At 48.9% G+C, this 22,001-nt stretch overlaps 1 protein-coding gene across 1 annotated transcript in view; it reads right to left on the bottom strand.

Moving 5' to 3' along the window:
- Nucleotides 1-6,992: 6,992 nt before the first annotated feature.
- Nucleotides 6,993-22,001, bottom strand: part of Slc25a48 (solute carrier family 25 member 48) — a 31,427-nt gene continuing 16,418 nt past the window's right edge. Inside the window, exons 4-7 of the mRNA XM_029547577.1 lie at nt 16,695-16,937; nt 15,149-15,282; nt 8,838-8,968; nt 6,993-7,522 (exon numbers count right to left, since the gene is read on the bottom strand). Of these exons, the coding sequence (XP_029403437.1) occupies nt 8,846-8,968; nt 15,149-15,282; nt 16,695-16,937 (500 nt within the window). The 3' untranslated portion in view covers nt 6,993-7,522; nt 8,838-8,845. The remainder of the gene's footprint in view (nt 7,523-8,837; nt 8,969-15,148; nt 15,283-16,694; nt 16,938-22,001) is intronic.

Raw genomic sequence — 22,001 nt, 5'->3', positions numbered from 1 at the left:
AGACCAAAGTCCTTTTGTGTTCTTTTGTTTCACAGTTGCTTTGGGAATAAAGATCCACGGGGAGGGAGAGATACAAGCTGTCTCCAGACCCTTTCTCCCTTACTCCTTCCTGTTTGTTGCTCAGAGCAAATAAAGCTTCCGGTGTTGCCATAGGTAGAAAGGATCAAAAACTTGGTAATAAACAGAGTCATAAGCCAGAGCGCAGAACCGGAGGCTTGAATCTTGACTGGTCTATAGGCAAGCAGTTACGAGGGGACACAGCCTGAAAGGTGACAGCAGACAACAGCAGCAGAGGCTAAGAACAGCATGAGGGAGATACAGGGCACTACCAAGTTCCCAAGGGTTTGTCCCTCTGAAACAAACTGAGGTCCCAAAGCAGACAGGACCATTGTTTGGTGAGTCCAGTGGCTGAGAGACTCCTCTGGAGTGTGAGCATAGGAGCTGGAGAGATGGCTCAGTGGTTAGAGCACTTGCTGCTCTTTCAGAGGACTCGAGTTCAGTTCCCAATACCTTTGTCAGGAAGCTCCCAAACATCTGTAACTCCAGCTCCAGGGGATCTGATGCCTCTGCCCACCAAGGGTGCCTGTAGTCATGTGCACATGCCCACATACAGACAAACACACTTACATATAATTTTTAAAAAGTATTTTTTTTTAACCTAAGAGTGCAAAGGCCTGGCACCATGTCTGGAGCTGGGACCCAGAGCAGGGTCTCTTCAGGTGAGAGCTTGAAGTAGGAGAGCAACGTGGCCTATTTACCTGGAACATGCTCAGCGAATGCCCACCATGTGCCAGCCAACAAAAATCCTTGAATCATACCGAATGAAAGGCAGAATGTGGATGTAGCCGTTCCCCTCAGCCTAACACTCTACATATCCCACCGCAGTACCCACTCCTGGTCTCTGGCCCACGATGCTCACAGCCTGCTAAGCATGCCTGCCTGCCTCTCCCAATCACAGCTCTCCAGGGACCAGCTCCGTTCACTCTTGTACTAGCACTGAGCTGCCCTGCAGGAGGCACCATGTGAATGTGGCCTGAACGGATGACTGGTCTCCAGGGTGCGAGGGCACAACTGGTACTGGATCAAGAATATGCATGCCTGGTGGATAGATTGGACCCAGAACATTCTGTGGGTGTCTCTGCAACACCTCTGGGCAGGTCAAGGGTCAGTTTATACTACCTGCTGATCCTGGATGGAAGACTTGAGGCCTTCTGTCTGGCCCCTTCAGCCCTGACTGACAGGCTGGCAGACACAAGGTCAAGGATAGGTAGGGTCTTTGGCAGAGAAAACGGTCCTCTCCTCTTCTACCTGCTGATTCAGAGGTTCTGTCTTCATGCATGAAGTTTCCAGAACTAGGCTCCTGCCTCTATGCAGGGCATTGAGCAAGGAGGGTGTCTGAGTCTGTGTTGTGCCTAACTCATGTCTGGCTGTGGTTTCCCTCCCTCCAATCCCCCAAAACGAGGCAAATCCTTCAAAACTTAGTACTCAACGTGCGACACACAGGAGATGCTGAGGGAGTGCCACTCAATTACAATAATCATCAGATCAAACACTTCACATTCTGCACTGTTTCTGTCTGTACCAGGAGGCAGAACTCAGGACCGGCAGGAAGTAGACACTGGCATTTCTATTTTATAATCGAGAGAGTCGAAGCTTCTAGGTTGGAGACGTTCCCGAGAGCCTTCAGCTGGTGGAAACTGAAGAGCAGAGAGCCACTTCCAGCTGGTTCTGCTTGCCAACCCCTCTCTCTGCCTGCCCCGTTCTGTCATTCTCCGATCTGTGTGAGATTTCTACACTACTTCCTCTGGCAGCCCAAGGGTCAGCCGGGTTTACCGCAGCCCCAGGGCACACTCACTTACCCAGCAAGCAAAGGTCAGAAAGGGTTCAGATTTCACCCTCTTTTAGTCCTTTCAAAAGTTAATGCACAATTTGTGTGCCAATCTCTACATAACACCCATAACAGGACCTGGGGCAAGATTCTGTAATTAAAAGCATCAATATTCTGTAGCAAAGCCCAAGGACATTCACACGGATAGGTCAAGGTTTACACCCAAACAAGTCACAACAATTTTGAGTCGCTGAGCTGTTTGGGTTTCAGGGTGGCGATAAGGGATTGAGTCGAGTGTACAAGACAGCTTTGCTCCAGCCTGGGGCTGGCTCACTTACGATCCCTCTGGCTCTGGGTCATCTCCAGGAAGAACAGAGGTTTCTGCAGCGCCCTGACTGGCTGGCTTCATGGCAACCTGGGTGTTTTCCCCTGCATCTGGGTCTCGTCTTCTGAGGCAGACTACTCACTGTGGTTTGTGCTGACTGTACTCATTCAGGATTGCAGGGAGGGGTGGGCGGATGCTGGTGGTTGCAGGGATGGTCTCAGAAGACAACACAAGCTACTGCACGGGGGAGAGACTGAGCAATAGAAACCGAGGCTTGCTGCCACATCAAAACCACCTGCCAGCTTGGTGCTTTCCCTTGGCTTGTCTGTAAAGTGGAGTAAGAAAAGATACACTCGTGCAGACAAAGTCCGAGGATGGCAGACTTGGAGTGAGGTGGGCTCACCTGGAGTAAGGAGTGGGCACACCTGGAGTGAGGTGGGCTTACCTGGAGTGAGGAGGGCATACCTGGGGTGAGGAGGACACACCTGAGGTGAGGAGGACACACCTGGGGTGAGGAGGGCTCACCTGGGGTGAGGAGGGGGCACACCTGGGGTGAGGAGGGTTCACCTGGGGTGAGGAGGACACACCTGGAGTAAGGAGGGGGCACACCTAGGGTGAGGAGGACATACCTGGGGTGAGGAGGGGGCACACCTAGGGTGAGGAGGACACACCTGGGGTGAGGAGGAGGCATACCTAGGGTGAGGAGGGCACACCTGGGGTGAGGAGGGCACACCTGGAGTAAGGAGGGGGCACACCTGGGGTGAGGAGGGCACACCTGGGGTGAGGAGGGCACACCTGGAGTGAGGAGGGCACACCTGGAGTAAGGAGGAGGCACATCTAGGGTGAGGAGGGCACACCTGGAGTAAGGAGGGGGCACACCTAAGGTGAGGAGGGCACACCTGGGGTGAGGAGGGCTCACCTGGAGTAAGGAGGGGACACACCTAAGGTGAGGAGGGCACACCTGGGGTGAGGAGGGCACACCTGGGGTTCCTGAGGGATTCCTTGGAGGTTTCTTCCTGTATCCCTCGGAATCCAAAGTCACCTCCAGAGGGGAAAGGCAGCCATCTCGAGTTGAACATTTCACTTGGAATTCCTAAAATTTCCCCACAAGTGGCAAAATCACACCCCAGACCCAATCCTGGGTATTGGATAGAATGTGGCTTGGGGTGGGGGAGGAGAAGTGAGGCCAGCTTGGGGGAGGAGAAGGACAGATAAATTTAGGTAGAAAATAAAAACAAGTAGCACCTGTGTCCTGCGCACCCAAGGACTCGGTTTGATGACTCCGTAACCATATAAGCATGCAGGTGCACGCAGGACAACGTGCTGTAGGACTTGGGTTACCTAACCCAGTGGGTCCCCTCCATGCTCAGGGGAATCAAGCCCAGTGAGCCCTCTCTATGCTCCGCCAGTGGCCAGAAGTCACACTCACGTGCTTCTGGAATCTTCTTTGACAACAGCTTAGCACAAAGGATTCTGGGAATTAGAACCCGGACCAGTAACTTGTCTTGTGTCCTGAGCATGCGAAGGCCCATTCAGTATTTGCCTCTACCCCATTCCAAAGCAAGCTTCTGAAGACACCCACGGCTCTTAGGGTTTCACATGGACCTGGCCCAGGGTACACAGATACAACATCATCCACCCTTTGGCAACCTCCGGGAGGAAAGCTGAACAGCCTCGAATCTCAGAGGAAGACTGTTTGTTTGTTTTATAGATGAGGAAAAGAGAAGCCCGCGCAGGCAGAACACGTGGAGATTATGCAGATAGGCACTGAGGCTGGAAAGGACAGCACCCCGGGGCAAGGCGAACAGTGAGACAGGGAAGTGCCATGCTCTACCCGAGAAGGTCACCAGCTAGCAGACAGCCTTGGGATTTAGTTGGCGTCTGCTGCCATCAAGTGGCGATTCCATGGCATGTCAGCCAAACAGGCTTTTGAGGGACAGTGTTTGTCCTCAAAGTGACCCGCAAGACCAAAATCTAACTTCATAGGACTCTAAGATACCGCCTTCCTCTCCACTCCCGTTTTCTCACGTGCACATGGGATCTCGCAAGGACTGCACAGCAAGTGATGTCTCAGACGAGCAGAAGGGCTTCCAGCTGCCCCCTATGCATTCACTACAGAGGAGTAAACTCTCTGCCTATCGAGGAGCACACAGTGGGAGTTCCTGCTTGGCTTCTGAACACACCACTCTCCCAACCCAACTGTGCAGCCAAGGCAGGCACCAGGGCACGCCTACCTGACACATCCTGGAATGGGATAGAGGAGGCACTCAGGGTCCATCTTGGCATCCTGTAACACACCAAGAGCATCTCCTTGCCAGCACCCTCAGTACCTGCCTGTGGTGCTGTGGTGGAAACGAAGCCAGCCTCTTCCTGTTAAAGGGTCTAGTAAACTAGCATGAAAACTCTGCTGGGGCTCCTCTGCTCTTACCCCTGGAGACGGTGCCTGCACAGGGCAGGTGCTCAACACACATGTGATGACTAAGTGACCAGGGGACCCATAGCCATGGGTTCAGAGCTGCCCAGGGGAGGGGGCTTTGAACTCCCAAGAGCTTCGGAGGATGGATGTGGAGAGCGCCCTGTGAGGAAGCGTCTGTGATCTACACAGGGGAGAGTGGCCCTGTCAGCCTCTGAGGGAGGGGAGTTAGTTGTGACTTGGGGCAAACCAAGGAAGATCTTTTTTTAAAAAAAGATTTATTTCTTTTATGTATGTGAGTACACTGTTGCTGTCTTCAGACGCACCAGAAGAGGGCATCAGATCTCATTACAGATGTTTGTGAGCCACCATGTGGTCGCTGGGAATCGAACTCAGGACCTCTGGAAGAGCAGATGGTGCTCTTAACCACTGAGCACCCAAGGAAGATCTTAAAGGCTTGTTTTTTACATGGCTGTGAGGACTGTTCCCTCACTGGGGTATAAGATCACCCTGGACCACAATTCTGCTTGGCTGGTGGTGGCTGCGCAGGTGACAGTGTTGGGCGGGACTCTGAAGCCACACTCAGCTGTGAGAGTGCTGAGAGGGGTTTGGGGGTGCAGTAGGTGTGGCTGCTGCTGCAGGTATGCATGTGAACACATGCCACACAATAGCAATGCTATCTCCTGGGTGGTTCCCATAGGAGGTAAGACAGAAGCACAAAGACACGCTGGAAAGCAGACTGTGCATTTTATTATGATTTCCACGTAAAAGTCATGTCCATAGAACACCCACCCCTGCAAGCTCAGGCTGCCACCTGCCACACACGACACCAACACATGATCCTGCTCAGGCTTGGGAGAGAACCTTTGGATATTCCTATCCTATATGTTCCTTTCTAGACACCGAGCCCTCCCTTTCCAGCTCGAGGACCGGGAAGAAAATGGCACACGCAGGTTTCTCTCTGGGCTTGCAACATCTCCACAGACCTAAACTGAATAGAGAGGAAGGTGACCAAGGTCTCTCAAAAGCCAGGTAGAGAGCTCTGCATGTCACACAGAAACAACCCAAGGGGCTTATGGTGTTTGTATTTGGGAGTGCAAGTCTATGCTGGGTTTTCATCATCCGTGGGCACAGGACGTTTTTTTGCCTGTTTTTCTCAGGTTCTATTGAATCCAGTTGATGGTGGCTGCTTGGTTCATGGTCTGCTGCTTCCTTCCATCATTAGACTGGGGAGAGAAACAGAGTCTGCAATCATGAAGGGAGTCCAAGCTCAGGATGATGGCTGTGGCCCACCTGGCACTGGGCAGGGACGGCTGGGTCTTCCTGCTCTCCAGCGATTCGCTCTCGCTGGTTCTACAGGTACTGTCAGCCTCTGTAGTGGGATGAGGCCTGCTCAGATTACAGTAGCCCCGAGAGGAGAGGGGACACATAACGAGTCCTCTTTTGAGTTATGGCCAGCAGGATCTAGGCTCAGACAACCCACACGGAGATGGTTCTCGTGCCACAGAGATGTGGTAGTGATCACCACTCGCTGCAGTCAGTCAGGGAGGCTGTGCGGGATTGTTCGTCAATGTTTAAACAAGGGGTCACGGGAAGAATGCATCTCCTTTCTTTGGTTATGAAGCTCCATGTAAACAGAAAGCGAGGCCCAAGGACTGGAGGAGACACATCAGGGCAGAGTATAGAACAGCTCTGTTCTAGGAAGGGATCTGGTGCCAGGATCCTCAGAGGGCATGAACCGACATCACACGACTCATGAGGAAACCTAAGGATGGCTTACAAGTGACTGGGACCCTCTTCCTCAAGCCATCCCCATGACAACTAACTACCCCATACAGGTCTTACCACTGAGCTTCACAGCTCTATGAATAGCATGGAAGGACACAAAACTAGGGATGGACGGGAAGGAAGGTGCCATCTCCCCCAGACTCTAGGGACCCGCGTCCTCTATCCCAGGTATATATTTGGAAACAATTTTTATTGACCCTGTGTCTGGAACTTTGGAGACAGTCCCCATCCCACCATTTCTTAGGGTCTGCAGTGAGTGTTCCAAGGTCATCTGAGATACGCTATCTCCCCCATTTTGGGGACTAGGTGAGGAGGGCAGGGTTGCTGTTCACATCTTCAAAGAGTTCACGTTTGTGCTGCAGACTGGCCTGCTCCAAACCTTTGTAAGTTAAAGCCCAGGCTTGCTGGTGGGCCTGGTGTCTGTGGCTCCTGGTTAGAACAGGATGTTAAACACCTTGTTCAAGACGTCGCTGCTAGCCAGGCAGTGGTGGAACACGCCTTTAATCCCAGCACTTGGAAGGCAGAGGCAGTCAGATTTCTGAGTTCGAGGCCAGCCTGGTCTACAGATGAGTTCCAGGACAGCTAGAGCTATACAGAGAAACCCTGTCTTGAAAAACCAAAACAAAAGAGAGAGAGAGAGAGAGAGAGAGAGAGAGAGAGAGAGAGAGAGAGAGAGAGAGACTGCGCTGCTGGGATCACTCTGTCCCACTTGAGACAGTTTCTTCCTGCTCCCCAACCCTACTGCAGCCCTTAGAAGGTTTTATTTGGTTTTGTTTTTTCCTAAGGAGACAGGTTTCCCAGCCCTTTGCAAGGGAGGACATTCAGAAAGAAAAGCTTCCAGCTGGCTCGGAAAGCGCTCTCAAATGCCATGAGTTGGCTCTCTAGAAACTTCCTCCCGCCTCCTTAAAGAGCCAGTCCTCAGGGTGGCCAAGAGTGGCCTAGTGTGACAATTAGGACAAGTGCCCAGTCACTCCCGGATCTGAGGTCTCGCTTCTGAAGCCATTTTGTAGCTGAAGATTTAAACCACGTGATGCTGACATGGTTCCGGGCCATTAGGCAGGAAGGCAGCTGCGCTGTGCAAAGTCGGCTCTGGGTTTCAGGCTACAGTTGGACCTTATGATAAACACAGGAATTCTTGCTTTGCGCTTTCTGTAGTTTCTATATTCTCCTACAATACAAAAATGCATTGATTTTGTTACAGGATTTAAAACATTCATTTTTCCCTGTTGGAGATCTATTGGAGGTGGGGGTGTCTGGACACAGCCTTAGGAATGAAACTGTGGTTCTGCTCTGCCCTGCCTTGGCCTGGACACCATCCAAATACAAGGACGCTTCACCAAGAGGTTTAATTTTGTGAAATATGTCACTAACCCCTTTTTATTTTATATAAAGGGGGCAAAGAGCCGGCAAAGCTATGAGTGTCGGAATTCTCCTGAAAGGCTGCAAAGGTTTATTTAAGGCCAGCTTCTAGCTTCTCTGCGGGGGCCCCTCTGCTTGCATCTAGGACCCAGCATGCTGTGCTGTCTGTGCTTCCCAGCAGCCCCTGCGGCTAGGATCCAGCAGCCCCTGCGGATAGGACCCGGCATGCTGGGCTGTCTGTGCTTCCCAGCAGCCCCTGCGGCTAGGACCCGGCATGCTGGGCTATCTGTGCTTCCCAGCAGCCCCTGCAGCGTGGGTTGGAGGACAGAAGTCAGGGCTTCTAGGCTTCCCTGATGGTGGCCATCCATCCTCCTTGGTAGAACTGGTGGCCACAGAGGCAGTGTGACAGGCTTCTCGGCTGATGTGAAAGTCCAGTGACTGATCCCCTCCATCTTTGGAGCTTGGCAAGTGACAAGTTAGAGCCCAGGAAGGAGGAGCAACAGTGGGGAGGGGCAGTGCTGAGTCACCATCATGAAAAGGGTGGAGAGAGGAGACCTGGAGGGCAAACAGCTGGTGAAACCAAGACCAAGAGGGAATTGGCTCAAGGCACCATGGGAATACAGACAGGGGTAGGGGGTGAGGATGGGGAGAGGTAGAGGCAGAAGGGGGATGTTGGGGGAGGGGGAGCCTGACTGGAGGATGAGGTGGCAAGATGGACTGACTTCCAGGAACTGCTGAGAGCATTTGAGCAAGCAGTCAGCGGTGCAGAGCTAGTGGGGAGATGGCCTTGTGTGGGCTTGGGGTGGCCACTGGAGTCAGTGTCCCTAGATCATGGGTTACTCTATTTAAGAAAGATGCTCTAAGCGCTTCTCTCCAAGGGCTGCGGAAGCTGCGAGGGGGAACCAGCGCAGGTGACCTGGCTGTGAGCCATGCCCAGCTTAGTCACTGGAGGTCCACACACCACTGCCAGTCACGGCTACTTCAGAGTTGCAACGTGATGGTGAGAAGGCAGGCCGCTCTTCTCCTAGACTTACCGCGGGCACAGAGGGGACACTTCAGAAACGGTTTCATCAGTAAGAATGAAGGCCCTGCTCCCACCCTGGCTAGGAAGAAAGTACACTGACCTGATACCTCATTTGTTTCTCACAGTGTGGTCGCCCCGGAGCGCCTTCAGTGAGAGCTCATACCCGAGGAACATGGCCGCACTCATGGGGAAGCCGCGCACAGCATTCACAGTGATGCCCCTGAAAAACACCTTTGTGGGGTAGGGGACAGGGGGGTGCCAGGGTTAAACCTCTGAGTGCCAACCCATGCTCTTGGCAACCCACTGCCTCTGAGGGTGATGGGGGGTGACTGCAAGTGCAGGGTAGCCCAGTCCTGGCCTGACCGGAGCCCAAAAGATCTGAATGTGAAAAGACCCTGGCACGTTTCCAACTCGCAACACCTGTGATGGCGCTCGTCTTCATGGGCTCTGCTGTGCAAGCAGTGAAAGCTTCAGCAAACTGAGGTCCAAGCAAGTCTATACTGGTATGGCTATGTGCACCTATGTTTGTTCTCTCTCTCTCTCTCTCTCTCTCTCTCTCTCTCTCTCTCTCTCTCTCTCTCTCTCTCTCTCTTCCTCCCTCCTCCCTCCTCCCTCCTCCAGGGGCGGGAATCTGAGAAAAAGCCCCCAGCCATGTCCAATGATAGTGATATGTGTTTCTGAAACATCCCCTAAGTGGTGGAGGATGGACAGATCAAGGACAATGCTTAAGATCACAGGCATGGATAAGGTGACACCATGGGTAGGTGACAGCATCTCTATAGTATGTAGAGACAATCTCTTGCACTGTGTGGAAGCATCACCTGTCAATAAAAAGCTATTGGCCTATTAGCATAGGCAGGAAATAGGGAGATGGAAGTTCCGGTACAGAGAGAGGATTCTGGGAAATGGTCAGGGCAGGACATTTTCCCCAAACTCTGAGGAGGAGAGACAGATGCATGAAACTGAGAAGGACGTACCAAGTCATGTGACACATTTAGAATAGAATAAATTGAATTATTGAGATATGAGCTAGTCAGGGAACAGAGCCAACGGTATCGGGCTAAGCATTTATTCATATATAAGAAGTCTTAGAGGGACAACATGGACAAGTGGAGAAACACGGGGTTACGAGTGTATGTAACTACAGTAGTGGCAACAACCCAGACAATGTATCTTCAAGCCTTTCCTAGTACCCATTGAACCAGGGGCACCCAGTGACTGCTCATCACCTGTGGGAGCTGAGGTGGCATGGTCTGAATGGAGAAGCTGCTAGCCTCTGCCTCACAGCTGTGTCTGTGTCACAAGACACGGGTGTCATGACTGGTCACCTGTGTTTTGTCTTCTTTCCCTAGGTACTACCTCCCATGAGCTCCTGGCACCCCATGTCTTTCTGCTTTGTGCCAGGTAGATACAGAGAAATGTGGGCAACCTAGCGCCTCTTAGATAAGCCCATTCTGGAGCAATGGCAATATTACCAGGCAATGACGGGATCAGAGAGGGGTCTAGGGAGCTGTCCTTGAAGGCCTACTCTGGAAACTGCACACTCAAAAGGCAAACCCTACCCAAAGCAAGATCGGAGAATACGAACTGAACCTTCTCTCACGCTGAATCACTTCAAAGCTTAAGACACAGAGCAGCTCATGTTCAGAAAGAGGCAAATGTCTGTGCATGTGCCCACTGGCAGCCACGGGATGCAGCTCGGCCTAGGAAGAGGGGTTGATGGAACGCAGCCTGGTGCCCCACACGTCAGGCAGACCCACATGGGATGTGGGTGGTGTCGGCACTCCTTTCTCATGCCTGACTGTCTTGGGATTCCTCAGGCCCATTCAGAGTGACTTGAGTCCCCCTCCAAGGAGAGATTTCCATGCTGGTGCCCAGAATCCCTGGAACCTTGGCTTGAGTCAGCTCCAAGGCAGTACCAGGCGGGCCCGGCCTTGGAGCACAGTTTGCTTCTTAAAACAACATTCAAGACATTGGGGCCAAGGCGCTCCTCATGAAACCTCCTCCATGGTTACCTGCTACTGGCACGCGCCTACACTCCCCAGCCTGTGACAGATGACCCTCCTGTGCCAGTCTTGCATGCTCTCTGACTGCCTGTCCCAGCTACCTCTCTAAGCCACCTCTTGTCTCTGCCGTAGATGCCCCTCAGACCTGCTTGCAGCCTCTGTCTATCCAAGCATGGCCACGCCACAGTGGACAACGGCACCTTCCTGATCACGGGATGCCCTCATTGTTCCTCATGGTCCAGGACTCGGTAGATCCTGACAGGCTAAGGAGCACGGTCTGTGGGTGTGGTTTCCCCAGGTCTCAGCACCCATGGGGCCTCGGTACTGAGTAGACCTTCTATAACTGCTTGTTAAGCAAGCCCCTGAAGGATGAGCGAGTGCATGGATGACAGAGCAAAGAGGACCCAGTGCCGAGGGAGTCCTCGCAGTAGTAGCTGTGAGTGTTCAAGTAGTGTTAGGACCTCAGACCCCTAAGGGGCAGGACCACCAGGCCACTGACCCTGACCCCTCATGGCCCTTGATTACCACAAAACTCTCCTCCCCAGCCCTGTTCCAGCCTCATCAAACCACCAGGAAACTCAGCCTCCACAGTTCAGGGCTAAAGGCTCCTTTCAGGAGACAGCTCACACGGCCCAAGACAACCCTCAGAGCAGGCAGAGAATGGGACCAAAGCATCAGGTATTACTCTGGTTGTAGTTTCGAGGTGGGTTCCTAAACCATGGGCTTCTGGGCTTCTCCCCTGAGATACGAAGACCAGATCAACCTGCTGCATGAGTCCTCTCTGGGTTCATAATAACTCAGGGTTAGGGTTAGGGTTAGGGTTAACAGTCCTAAAGCTCAGGTCAGTAAACGACTCAATTTCTAGTCACCCGTCTGCTTCAGAAGCTCTGTCCCTTCCAGCCAGGGATTACCACCCAGAAGGCCTTGAAACCACGGCCAGGTCCACTCAGGGCTGATTGTGCTTCTCACATTGCCAACACATACAGGTGAGAGCCCCCGGCACAGCGGTCCTCAACTTTCCCAGTGCTGTGACCCTTTACTACAGTTCCTCATGTTGTAGTGACCCCCCCATCATAAAATTATTTTTGTTGCTACTTTATAACTGTAATTTTGCTACTGTTATGAATCGCAATGTAAATTTATGATATACAAGATATTTGATAGGTGATCCCTGCGCAAGAGTCAGTCAACCCAAAGGAGTCATGACCTTCAAGTTGAGAACTACTGACTTATCTAGACTATTGGCCACCCCAGGGGGTACAGTCTGGGGAGGTTGTAGAAGAATTAGATAACCTGCCCTGTCCACAGACTATAAAGCTAAATACGGACAGCAGAGGGCTCTGGTGCACACACACACACACACACACACACACGCACTCACGCACACACACTCATACACACATACACATACCACACACACACACACACACTCATACAAACACACACAAAAGCAAAATGAAGACAGTTCTAGTAGACACACTCATGTAACACAGAGTAAGCAACAATATAAACCACAGGAAACCACAAGAAAGACAAGGTCACAAGTTCAACTGGCACTCACTTCCATGCACAAAAATGCAATGTCCAGTGTTTGCAGACCACAGGGGCAGCACCCCAGAAGATATACAGCGCTATTGCACACAGAGAGGATAAAGACAGTCGCCATGATGATAGCACTGGAGAAGAATAAATGACACAGAAGAACAGATGAAGAATGAGCTAGGAAAGGAATCCATCGTGTCCAGCAACCCCATTGCTAAGAGGGGAAACAGAAAGGGCAGACAATAATCCAGCCAATCAGAAAAACGGCAAGAAGGCAGTAATCAGCACGCTCCTCTCAATGTTAGCCTTAAATGTTAATGCCATCAACTCATGAATACAGAGATTCGGACTGTCTGACTGGACGGAAAGATCAGCCCAGCTGCCTGATGTCTGCAAGAAACACAGCCCACACCCAGAGTCTAAAGGCAGAGGACAAATGCTAGCTGGCATAGAATGGGAGGTAAAAGTCAGCTGGCATGGCTCTTCTGATATCTGATAAGGTAGACAGACATCAAACTGAAACCAAAAGTGATAAGAAGGTCACTGCTAATGAAGGAAGGGGACAGTCCATCAAGAAGACGTAGCAATTGTAAATACAGATGCACCAAATGGCACTCAATTTCAAAAATAAACACTAAAGGAAATTACAGGTCATACAGATCCTGATATAATAATAGTGGGTACTTTATTAAGTATCCCACGTTCATCTAAAGATGGACCACCAACCTAAAAGTAAAAAAAAATAAAAAATAAAAAACCCTCCACTTTACAAGATAGATTAAATGGATTTAGCAGATATCAATAAGATATTCCACCCAATGGATACAGAATATACATTTTTCTAAAGAGCTTGAGGAGCCTTCTCTAAAACAGGCCACATTCTAGGACTCAAATTAAATCTTGGCAAATATAAAAGCATAAAAAACAGTCTCTGTTTCTTATCAAACCATAGTGGAATAAAGCGAAAATTCAACAGCAAGATAAAGTACAGGAGCTGTGAAGACCCATGGCGATCAAACAGTCTGCTCACCAAAAGTTCTTAAATGTTCACTGAAGAAACCAGGGAGAAATTTAAAAATCCCTCGAATCAGACGAAAGGGAAAACATCCATAGCTGTGAGTGCTGACTTATAAAAACAGGGCAGTGAGAGGTAAGCACCCTACCTGTGCACTTCAAAGTTTAGAAAAAACAAACAAGAATTAGCCAAACCCCCAAGCAGCAAGTGGTAAAATCAATCAATAAATCAATCAATCATAAAGATCCGGTCAAAAATTAGTGAAATGGAAATTTAAAAACATACATCAGTGAAAGAGTTGGTTCTTTGAAACAATAAGCAAAATTGACAAACCCCTGGCTACACTAACCGAGAGAGAGAGAGAGAGAGAGAGAGAGAGAGAGAGAGAGAGAGAGAGAGACCGAGACCGAGACCGAGACCTATCATTAAAAATGGAGACAAAAAGGCTGGAATTGCCACAGGTTTCAATGATATCCATGCATTCCTTGAGAAATACTTAGAATATCTGTGTCTAGAACAAATGGATAAGATCATAGACACTATGGCTTACCAAATTAATCCAGGAGGATACAAACAATTTAAAGAGATACTGAGCACTCAATGCAACCAAAGCCAGACTAAAAAGTCTCCATCGACGCAAAGCCCAGAATTGGATGAATTAAGTATTTAAAGAGCGAAGCTAATGCTCCTGAAACTTCCATGAAACAGAGAAGGAAGACAAACCACCAAATTCATCCTGCAGGAGCAGCGCGGCCCTGGTACCAGCATGGCCGAAGTCAGCCAGAAGGAAATTATAGACTGGTTTCCCCAGTGAGCATAGACACAGGAATTCTCAATAAAACTCTTGTAGGTCAGACGCCACGACCAGGTGGGTTCCCTCCCACGGACAGCTTGACTAATCACATGCAGATAGGCCGAAATCACATGATCGCCCCAATCCATCCAGGAAAGGCCTTTGACAAAGTTTTACATCCCTTCATGATAACAGCCATGAAGTCTTCCTTAGAAGAAACGAAGGTGAGAAGGGGTACCCGTCAGCACACTAAAGGCCACCCACGGCAAACCTGAAGCCAGTCACACTAAACTGGGGGACACTGAAAATGTTTCTCTGAGCTGGGCAGTGGTGGTGCCCGCCTTTAATCCCAGCACTTAGGAGGCAGAGGCAGGCAGATTTCTGAGTTTGAGGCCAGCCTGGTCTACACACAGTGAGTTCCAGGACAGCCAGGGCTATAAAGAGAAACCCTGTCTCGAAAAAATGAGAGAGAGAGAGAGAGAGAGAGAGAGAGAGAGAGAGAGAGAGAGAGAGAGAGAGACAAGAGAGAGAGACACAAACAGAGAGAGAAAGAGAGAGAGAGAGTTTCTCTGAAATCTACAATGAGACAAGGGTGTCCACTCTCTCCTCTCCTGTTCAATACAGTGCTTGAAGTCTTTGCTGGAGTAATAGAGAGGAAATAAAAAGAATACAAATAGAAAAAAAATAAAAGAAGTCAAGTTGTCCCTATTTGCAGATTAGCATGATCTTATCCTTAAAAACCTAAGTACTCCATCCCAAAACTTGATCCATATTTTCAGCAAAATATCAGGGTACAAAATCAACATACAAAATCCAGTAATGATTCTATATGCTAACAATAAACTTGCTAGCAAAGAAATCAGGAGGTGGGGTGGGCGAGAGGTCCCATCTACAATTGCTTCATAAAACATGAAATATTGAGGACTAAACTTAACCAAGAACAGGCTGGTAACCTCCAGCACCGGCTCTCCCTGTTTCCTCCTCCAGCCTCACCACCACAGGCGTGAACCCTCTGCCAGGCTGCTGCTGACCCAGGGCGGCTGCGTGCAGCTTACCTTAAAGCCTTCTTGCCGGTAACTCTGGGAGATGCAGTCCACCACTCCTCTGTATTTGTTTAAATAGACCCCGTCGGCTTGGATTCGACTTTTCACGACATCCATCGGAGTTGCTGTCCCCCAGGAAATTGCCCCTGGGTAGTCAGAGAAACCACGTGTGTCAGAGTTGTCTGTCTATCTTGGGTCTTCAAGGCCTGGCTTCCTGAAGATGCTGTCCTCCAACGCCCCCTTCCCCACCCCATCCCCGTAAGTGGTACAGGAAATGGGCTGGCCAAGGACCTCTGGAAGAGCAGTCAGTGCTCTTAACCGCTGAGCCATCTCTCCAGCCCTTTTTACTTTATTTTATTTTTTTACTAACACAAATTGGCACATTCTTGAATGGGGGGGGGGACAACAATCCACTATCAAAGCCCAGTGCATTTGGCTTGCTAGGTTTTGTAGCTGCTGCCCGGCAGCTCTCCAAAGAGACCTCAGCACCCCCTGGACCCTCTGCCCATGCAGACCTCCAGTGCCCCGGCTTTCTGCCGTGGCCTCTGGAAGCCTGTCTGGATGGTCTCTCTCTCCTGCCCTTGCCAGGGCTCCTGGCTGATTCTCCACCTGTGCCTAGGATACTCATTCCTCAGTCACAGTGGGAATGCCATGAAATAAGGTTAGCAGGCCCTTGGCACATGCTCTCTGCACAAACGAGAACAGACAGGAACTTGGTGAGCTCTCCCTGGAAATGGGTCCAAGGATGAGCCTCAAACAGGGGCATGGGCAGACCACTGTTGTTTGGCTGAGGTGTGGGATTTGTGTTTGCTATGAGCTTAAAACACAGCTTGGAGGAAGAGAAGGTGGTGGTGGAGGAGGAAGAAAAGGAGGTGGAGGAGGAAGAAAAGGAGGAGAAGGAGGAAGAAAAGGAGGAAGAGGAAGGGGAGGAGGAGGAGAAGGAGGAGGAGGAGGAAGAGGAGGAGGAGGAAGATGCCTGAGAGGCAGTAGGGAGCCACATCAAAGAAGGCCTGTGGCAAACCACTTATTGCCCGCTGACTTCCCTCTGAATGAACTGGGGTTGTACAGCGTCAGAGGTAATAAGCCCAGATGACAAAATGAACAAGTGTGGCTAGCCTTGGATCTCTGTGACTGCCGGGCCCCTGGGTATCTCAGGGCAGTTCGGAGATTGGATCATCTCCGACCCCTATACCTAACAAGCCTGACATTTAGCAAAAGTGAACAGAGATAATAGCTTCTCCCATAGCAGCCCCTTCTCCCTTAGCAGCTCAGCAATGCCTGCCACAGAGAACATGCTAGAATGCACCCATTGCCTCAAAGTCCAGTGAACTCACACAGAGACGCTCACAGCCCTGGAGAGAAGGACCTGGGAGGTCAAAGGGCCATTCTCTCTACTAGGTGTGGCACAGAGTCAGTGAAAGGAAGGCTCCTGCACATTTGGCTGGATGAGGCCCATCTCCTCAGGACTGGGAAAGTTGTGCCAGGCTCCTCTATACTCCACCATTACTGTGGCAGGCCCAGGACCCAGGGATGGGACTTCCGTGGCTGGGGTACTTACCTGCAATGCCCCCTGCCAGCCACACTGCATAGGGGCTGGGCCCTGTGCAGGCCTCAGATGTGATCCACTCGCTCAGGAGCACATAGGGAATAAAGTAGAAGCAATATCCCGGGATGTCTCTCAGCAGCATGGCGCTGGCTCCCCGGTACAGCCCTGTCAGGCCCTCCGTCCGCACAATGGTTGCAATGCAGTGCACGGGTCCCTGGTATGCTGCCACCGCCCTGGACTTCAATCCACGGCTGGCTGAAAAGACAGGAGGGAGGTGATGTCAAATGACCAGGCAGGTGAAAGACCAGCCAGCCACTGGCACCACAGCCAGTCCACTGACAGACAGTTCTCACTCACGTGGCTCGTTCATTTTTACCAAGCTATCTGTCACCCTTGGCAACTTATACCAGAATTCTGAGTCTCCAGGAAGGAGCCCTGACAACCTGTATACCAGATTGGAGACAATATAAGCCAAGTTGCCCTGGGATTCGCAGAGCCTCCTGGTCAACCATCACTATGCATTTCTAAGCAGCTGTGGTTGAAGAAAGACAGCCAAGTCAAGCTCTCTCTTGATGGGGAATTAATAGTCATTCATATTCTCATTCATATTCTTTCTTTCTCTCTCTCTCTCTCTCTCTCTCTCTCTCTCTCTCTCTCTCTGTCTCTGTCTACCCCAACACAGTACACAAAGAGAGAGAGACAGAGAGACAGAGAGACAGAGAGACAGAGAGACAGAGAATGTATCACCCAGTGTGGTAAAATAAATTATTTGAAACCAGGCTGTCCTGGATGCAAACCTTCCTCCACCACTTAACAAATGTCAGATTTTCTGCTCTTGTTTTCTAGTTCTTAAAAGACAGACCAAGAGTCATGGATACAAGTCAGGTAACATGCCAAGTCCTCGACATAGTGACTGGAACAGTGCGGGGTTCAATAAGTTAGCAGCCGATAGTCATTGGTAGGGTCCACTGGCTGGCTAGAGGACGGACGTGTTCTGACTCATGCCAGCCCTGGCCTGGGCTGTGCCCTAAAACAGCTGCAAGGCAGCATCAATAACCCTCAACATCAAGGGCCTTGGATTCTGTTTCCTTTTGTAACAGGCCCCAGACCTTAGCACAACTGACTCCATGATGGAAGTGCCTGCCATTCAGGCTGTAAAACTCAGCATGCGGAGAGCACCACTTGCCAAAATGAAAACAAAGACCGAATTCATCAAAGTCCGGAGCCAAGGAAGCCCTTAAATGTAGGAGCCTTGATGTTTGACATCTATAGTTCTGCTTCTGTTCTTGTTAGCTGAAGTATGTCAACCCAAGATCTGGGGTTTGTGCTTAAAATCTCACCCTGAAAAAGGCTCAGGTTACAGTAGTATCCCAAACACCAAGTGTAGTCACCGGCTAATAAAGACTTTCTATTGGCCTAAACCTATACCCAAGCGGTCTTCTCTGGTGGATACCCCACAACATTTGGAGGCTTGGGGGCCTATGTTGTGGTGTGCTCTCACTTAGCTCGTCCAAGGGGTATACAGAACAGCAGAGCTGTAGTCGCTCTGCCAGCTGATCCTCCCAGAGGCTACCTACCACCCTCTCTTAGACTCTTCTCTGCTATGGCTCACAGTCAGAAAGGCTTTCAAGTACAGACACAGTGGCACTCAGGCCTTCAAGTACAGACAGCGGCTGCACTGGCCTGATAAGCCCATCTGAGCAAACTCCTATGAATGCATTTCCCCATGTGAGGGGGAAGGGAGGTGGACGGGGTGGGTGAGCACCACCTTGGGGTGCCTTGAGAAAGAGTAGGCACTGTGGCCCTTGAGAGGCTCCAAGAGGTCATTCTTTCCCAAAACTATGATGACATCAGCAGCGTTATCCTGGGAAATTTGCCTGAGACCAAATAGGTGTTGCTGCCTAGCTATGAGACCACTGGCAAAGGGAGCATGTTCCTCTCTAGGCAAGGCTGGCCTGACCCGGGAGTCAAGGCTCCTCTGATTCGGCTTCTGGCTATGAGACCACTGGCAGAGGGAGCATGTTCCTCTCTAGGCAAGGCTGGCCTGACCCGGGAGTCAAGGCTCCTCTGATTCGGCTTCTACAGGGTGGCTCTCCAGAGTTACTGATTGAAAGGCTATGTCCAGATAATGATCTGCTAGTTTGGTGGTGCTGATGCTGTAAGAACACTTGCCAACCTGACAGCTAGCCCTGTGTGGTCAGCAAACCCTTCTTCCAGTTTCCACTTTCCTCCCCTGAGTTAGCAATAAGAAAATCCTCTCACAGTCCCCTAAGTGTTAAAAGTAATCTGGCTGTGATTGGTGTATAGTATTCATTTGTGGCTATTAAAGCAATATACTAGCCAGTAAAATATATAATATATAGACTATAATAGAAGTTATAATAGTAATGAAAACAATCACCAGATGCTGACACAGCTCTGCACCAACCCAAACTTGAACTGTTAACATTTGTCAGCTTGGCAGTACTGTAACAAAATACCTGAGATAATTAACTTCTGAAAAGGTTTACTTTGTATCCTAGTTTGGGGATGGGGTGGAGCCTTTCAATGGTTTATTAGCTTCATTGTTTGGAACCTGTAGCAAGGCACCATGGTTACATAAGACAACTTCATGCAAGCATGTAACATCCTTTGAGCGTTATCAGCCCCTTGCCCTGCTGCCCACTCCTCTCTTACCTCTCTATTCCCTTTTTCCTTACTCTGTCTTACTTCTTGCATGCCATATATACATATATGGTTTTATGCATCTATACAAAGTATGAGAGCCACAAGTGGGAGAAAACATTGAATCTTTTTTTTTTCTAAAATTGACTTAATTTACTTACCAGATTATATCCAGTTTTATGGTTGTCCTGTAAATGACATAATGTCACTCTTTGTGGCTCAAACAATTCTACTGTGCACCCAACCACACTTCCTTTGTGTACCCTGTGGTTGCCACCTTGGCTGACCCCATAGCTCATCTACTGTGGCCCTGTTGCAATAAGCACTGGTGTGCAGGTGGTCCTGTTGTGCGTTGACTTGGTGCTCTTGGAAAACACCCAGGAGTGGTTCAGTTAGCTCAGTTTTAGGTTTTTTGTTTTTGTTGTTATTGTGGTGGTGGTTTGGTTTGTTTGTTTGATTGGTTGGTTCTTTGAAACATGGTTTCTCTGTGTAGCCCTGGAGGTCTTGAAACTGACCCTGTAGACCGAGCTGGCCTCGAACTCAAAAATTCGCCTGCCTCTGCCTCCCAAGTGCTGGGATTAAAGGCGTGTGCCACCACTGCCAGACTGATTTATTGTTATTTAGTTATTTGAGATCTTTCTATAACCCAGGTATTAACCCTCTGTTAGATATATAGCCATCGAGAATTCGCTCCCTTCCTGCAGGCCATCTCTACATGTTTCCTTGTCATACAGAAGCTTTTTAATTTTATATGAAACCTCACTCGTCGATTGTTAGCATTATACCAAGTGACCAGGGTCCCATTCAGAAAGTCTTTGATAGGCCAGTGAGGCGATTCAATGGGTAAAAATGCTTGCTGCCTAGACTGATGACCCCAGTTGTATCTCCTAGGACCAACAGGATGAAGAACTCTCATAACTCTTCATGCATGTGGTATGGCACGTGTCTCTTCCAACTCTAAATAAATATAATTTAAAATCAGAAAGTCCTTGCCCATGCTGATGCCTTAAAGTGTTCTGATTTCTTCCTCTAATGCTTCCAGGCATTCAGATCCTACATTAAAGTTTTTGATCCATTTAGAGTTGATTTTTGTGCAGGGTGAGAGAGATAAGAATTCAGTTTCATTTTCCTTAATCTAGCTATTCAGTTTTACCAGCACTATTAGTTGAAGAGGCTGTATTTTTGTCTAATATTTATTTTTGGCAGCTTTGTCAAAAATCAAATACCCATAGTTATGAGAGTCTATAGATGGGTCCTCTGTGCTGGTCTGTTCTGTTCTGTGGTCTACGTGGTTGTTTTTCGTTTTTGTTTTTGTTGTTGTTGTTCTTATGACTCTGTAGTGCAACTTGAAATCAAGTTTGTTGATATCTCCAGGGTTTTTTTGGTTGGTTGGTTGGCTGGTTTTTTTCTCCCTTAGAGTTATTTGACTTTCTGGAGACTTGTGCCTTCATGGGTATCTTAAGATTGGGTTGGTTTTTTTTTTTTCCCCAATTTCTGTAAAGAATGACACTGGAATTTTTATAGATTTGCCTTTATGTATGATTTAGTGTTTCTCTAGCTTTCAATGTTTTCTTTGCTCTCTTGGCTTACTGTTATAACTGAAATGTGAAGTCAGTGGGTTCTTTCCTGGTCTTGTCTGTTTACTATTCTAAATTCCTCCTCATTCTATGGTCATCTGTTTCTCTATTTTTGGGGACTTTTGCGCTATGGTTTTGCTGAATACATTGTATATATCTTTAAATTGAAGTTCTATTACCCATGATGTACAATTTTTTTCATAACTTATACATTTGATCTTTTAATGGTGTCTAATAGATTTCATGTGTTCTGTTCATATTTTATTACTTTATCTTTGTCAATGTCTACATGTTCTAACATCTGTTACATGTTCTAACATCTGTTACATGTTCTAACATCCGTTTTCCACCCCTGACAATCTACCTTCTATTCGGTCCATTCTGTTAGTGGGGCTTTGTAAAGAAGGATTTTTTCCTTTGGTTGTTTTGTTTTTGACTTACTAAAACCTCCATTTCTTAAATTCCAATTTATCATTGAGTTCCTACGTCAAATCCTGTTTGACTCTTTTCATTTATTTATTTGGATTCTATTTCAGTTCATTGTCAAATCCTGTTTGACTCTCTTTATGTATTTATTTGAATTTTATTTCAGTTCATTTGATAGTTTACTTGTATCCTCTGATTTCATTAAATTTTTTTTTATAATGCTTTCATGCTTCTTACATAGCCTGTGCTGGGACTTAGGAATCTGGGCTTTTGTGTGTTGGTTAGATGATATCAGGTATATTATTTCTGTTGAATTATCCACAATGTTCAATGTGGGGCCAGAGTACGGCAGAGTGGGTGTATAACTCAGCAGTTAAACCTTCAATACATGTGCATAAGAGCCACCAGGCACCCTCTATTACTCCAAGAGTGTGAGCTACACAAACAACCACAACAGTTGGGTAGAACTGCTACAGAAATGTCACACTGGCCAGGTGAAAATAGCCATCGCTTTGGCTTCAATAATAATTGAGGGATAAACAACAAGGGTCTCATGGCATTGACAAGAGCCTGGGTTGCTGAGATCAGCAGCCAAGGGAATTGGGCTGGGGAGCAGAGTTTCATCAACTGAGAAAAAAAGCTGAAATGAAAA

The sequence above is a fragment of the Mus pahari genome, chromosome 16, assembly GCF_900095145.1.
Source record: "Mus pahari chromosome 16, PAHARI_EIJ_v1.1, whole genome shotgun sequence".
Classification (NCBI taxonomy): Eukaryota; Metazoa; Chordata; class Mammalia; order Rodentia; family Muridae; genus Mus; species Mus pahari.
This window is presented reverse-complemented; position numbering and strand designations above follow the sequence as displayed.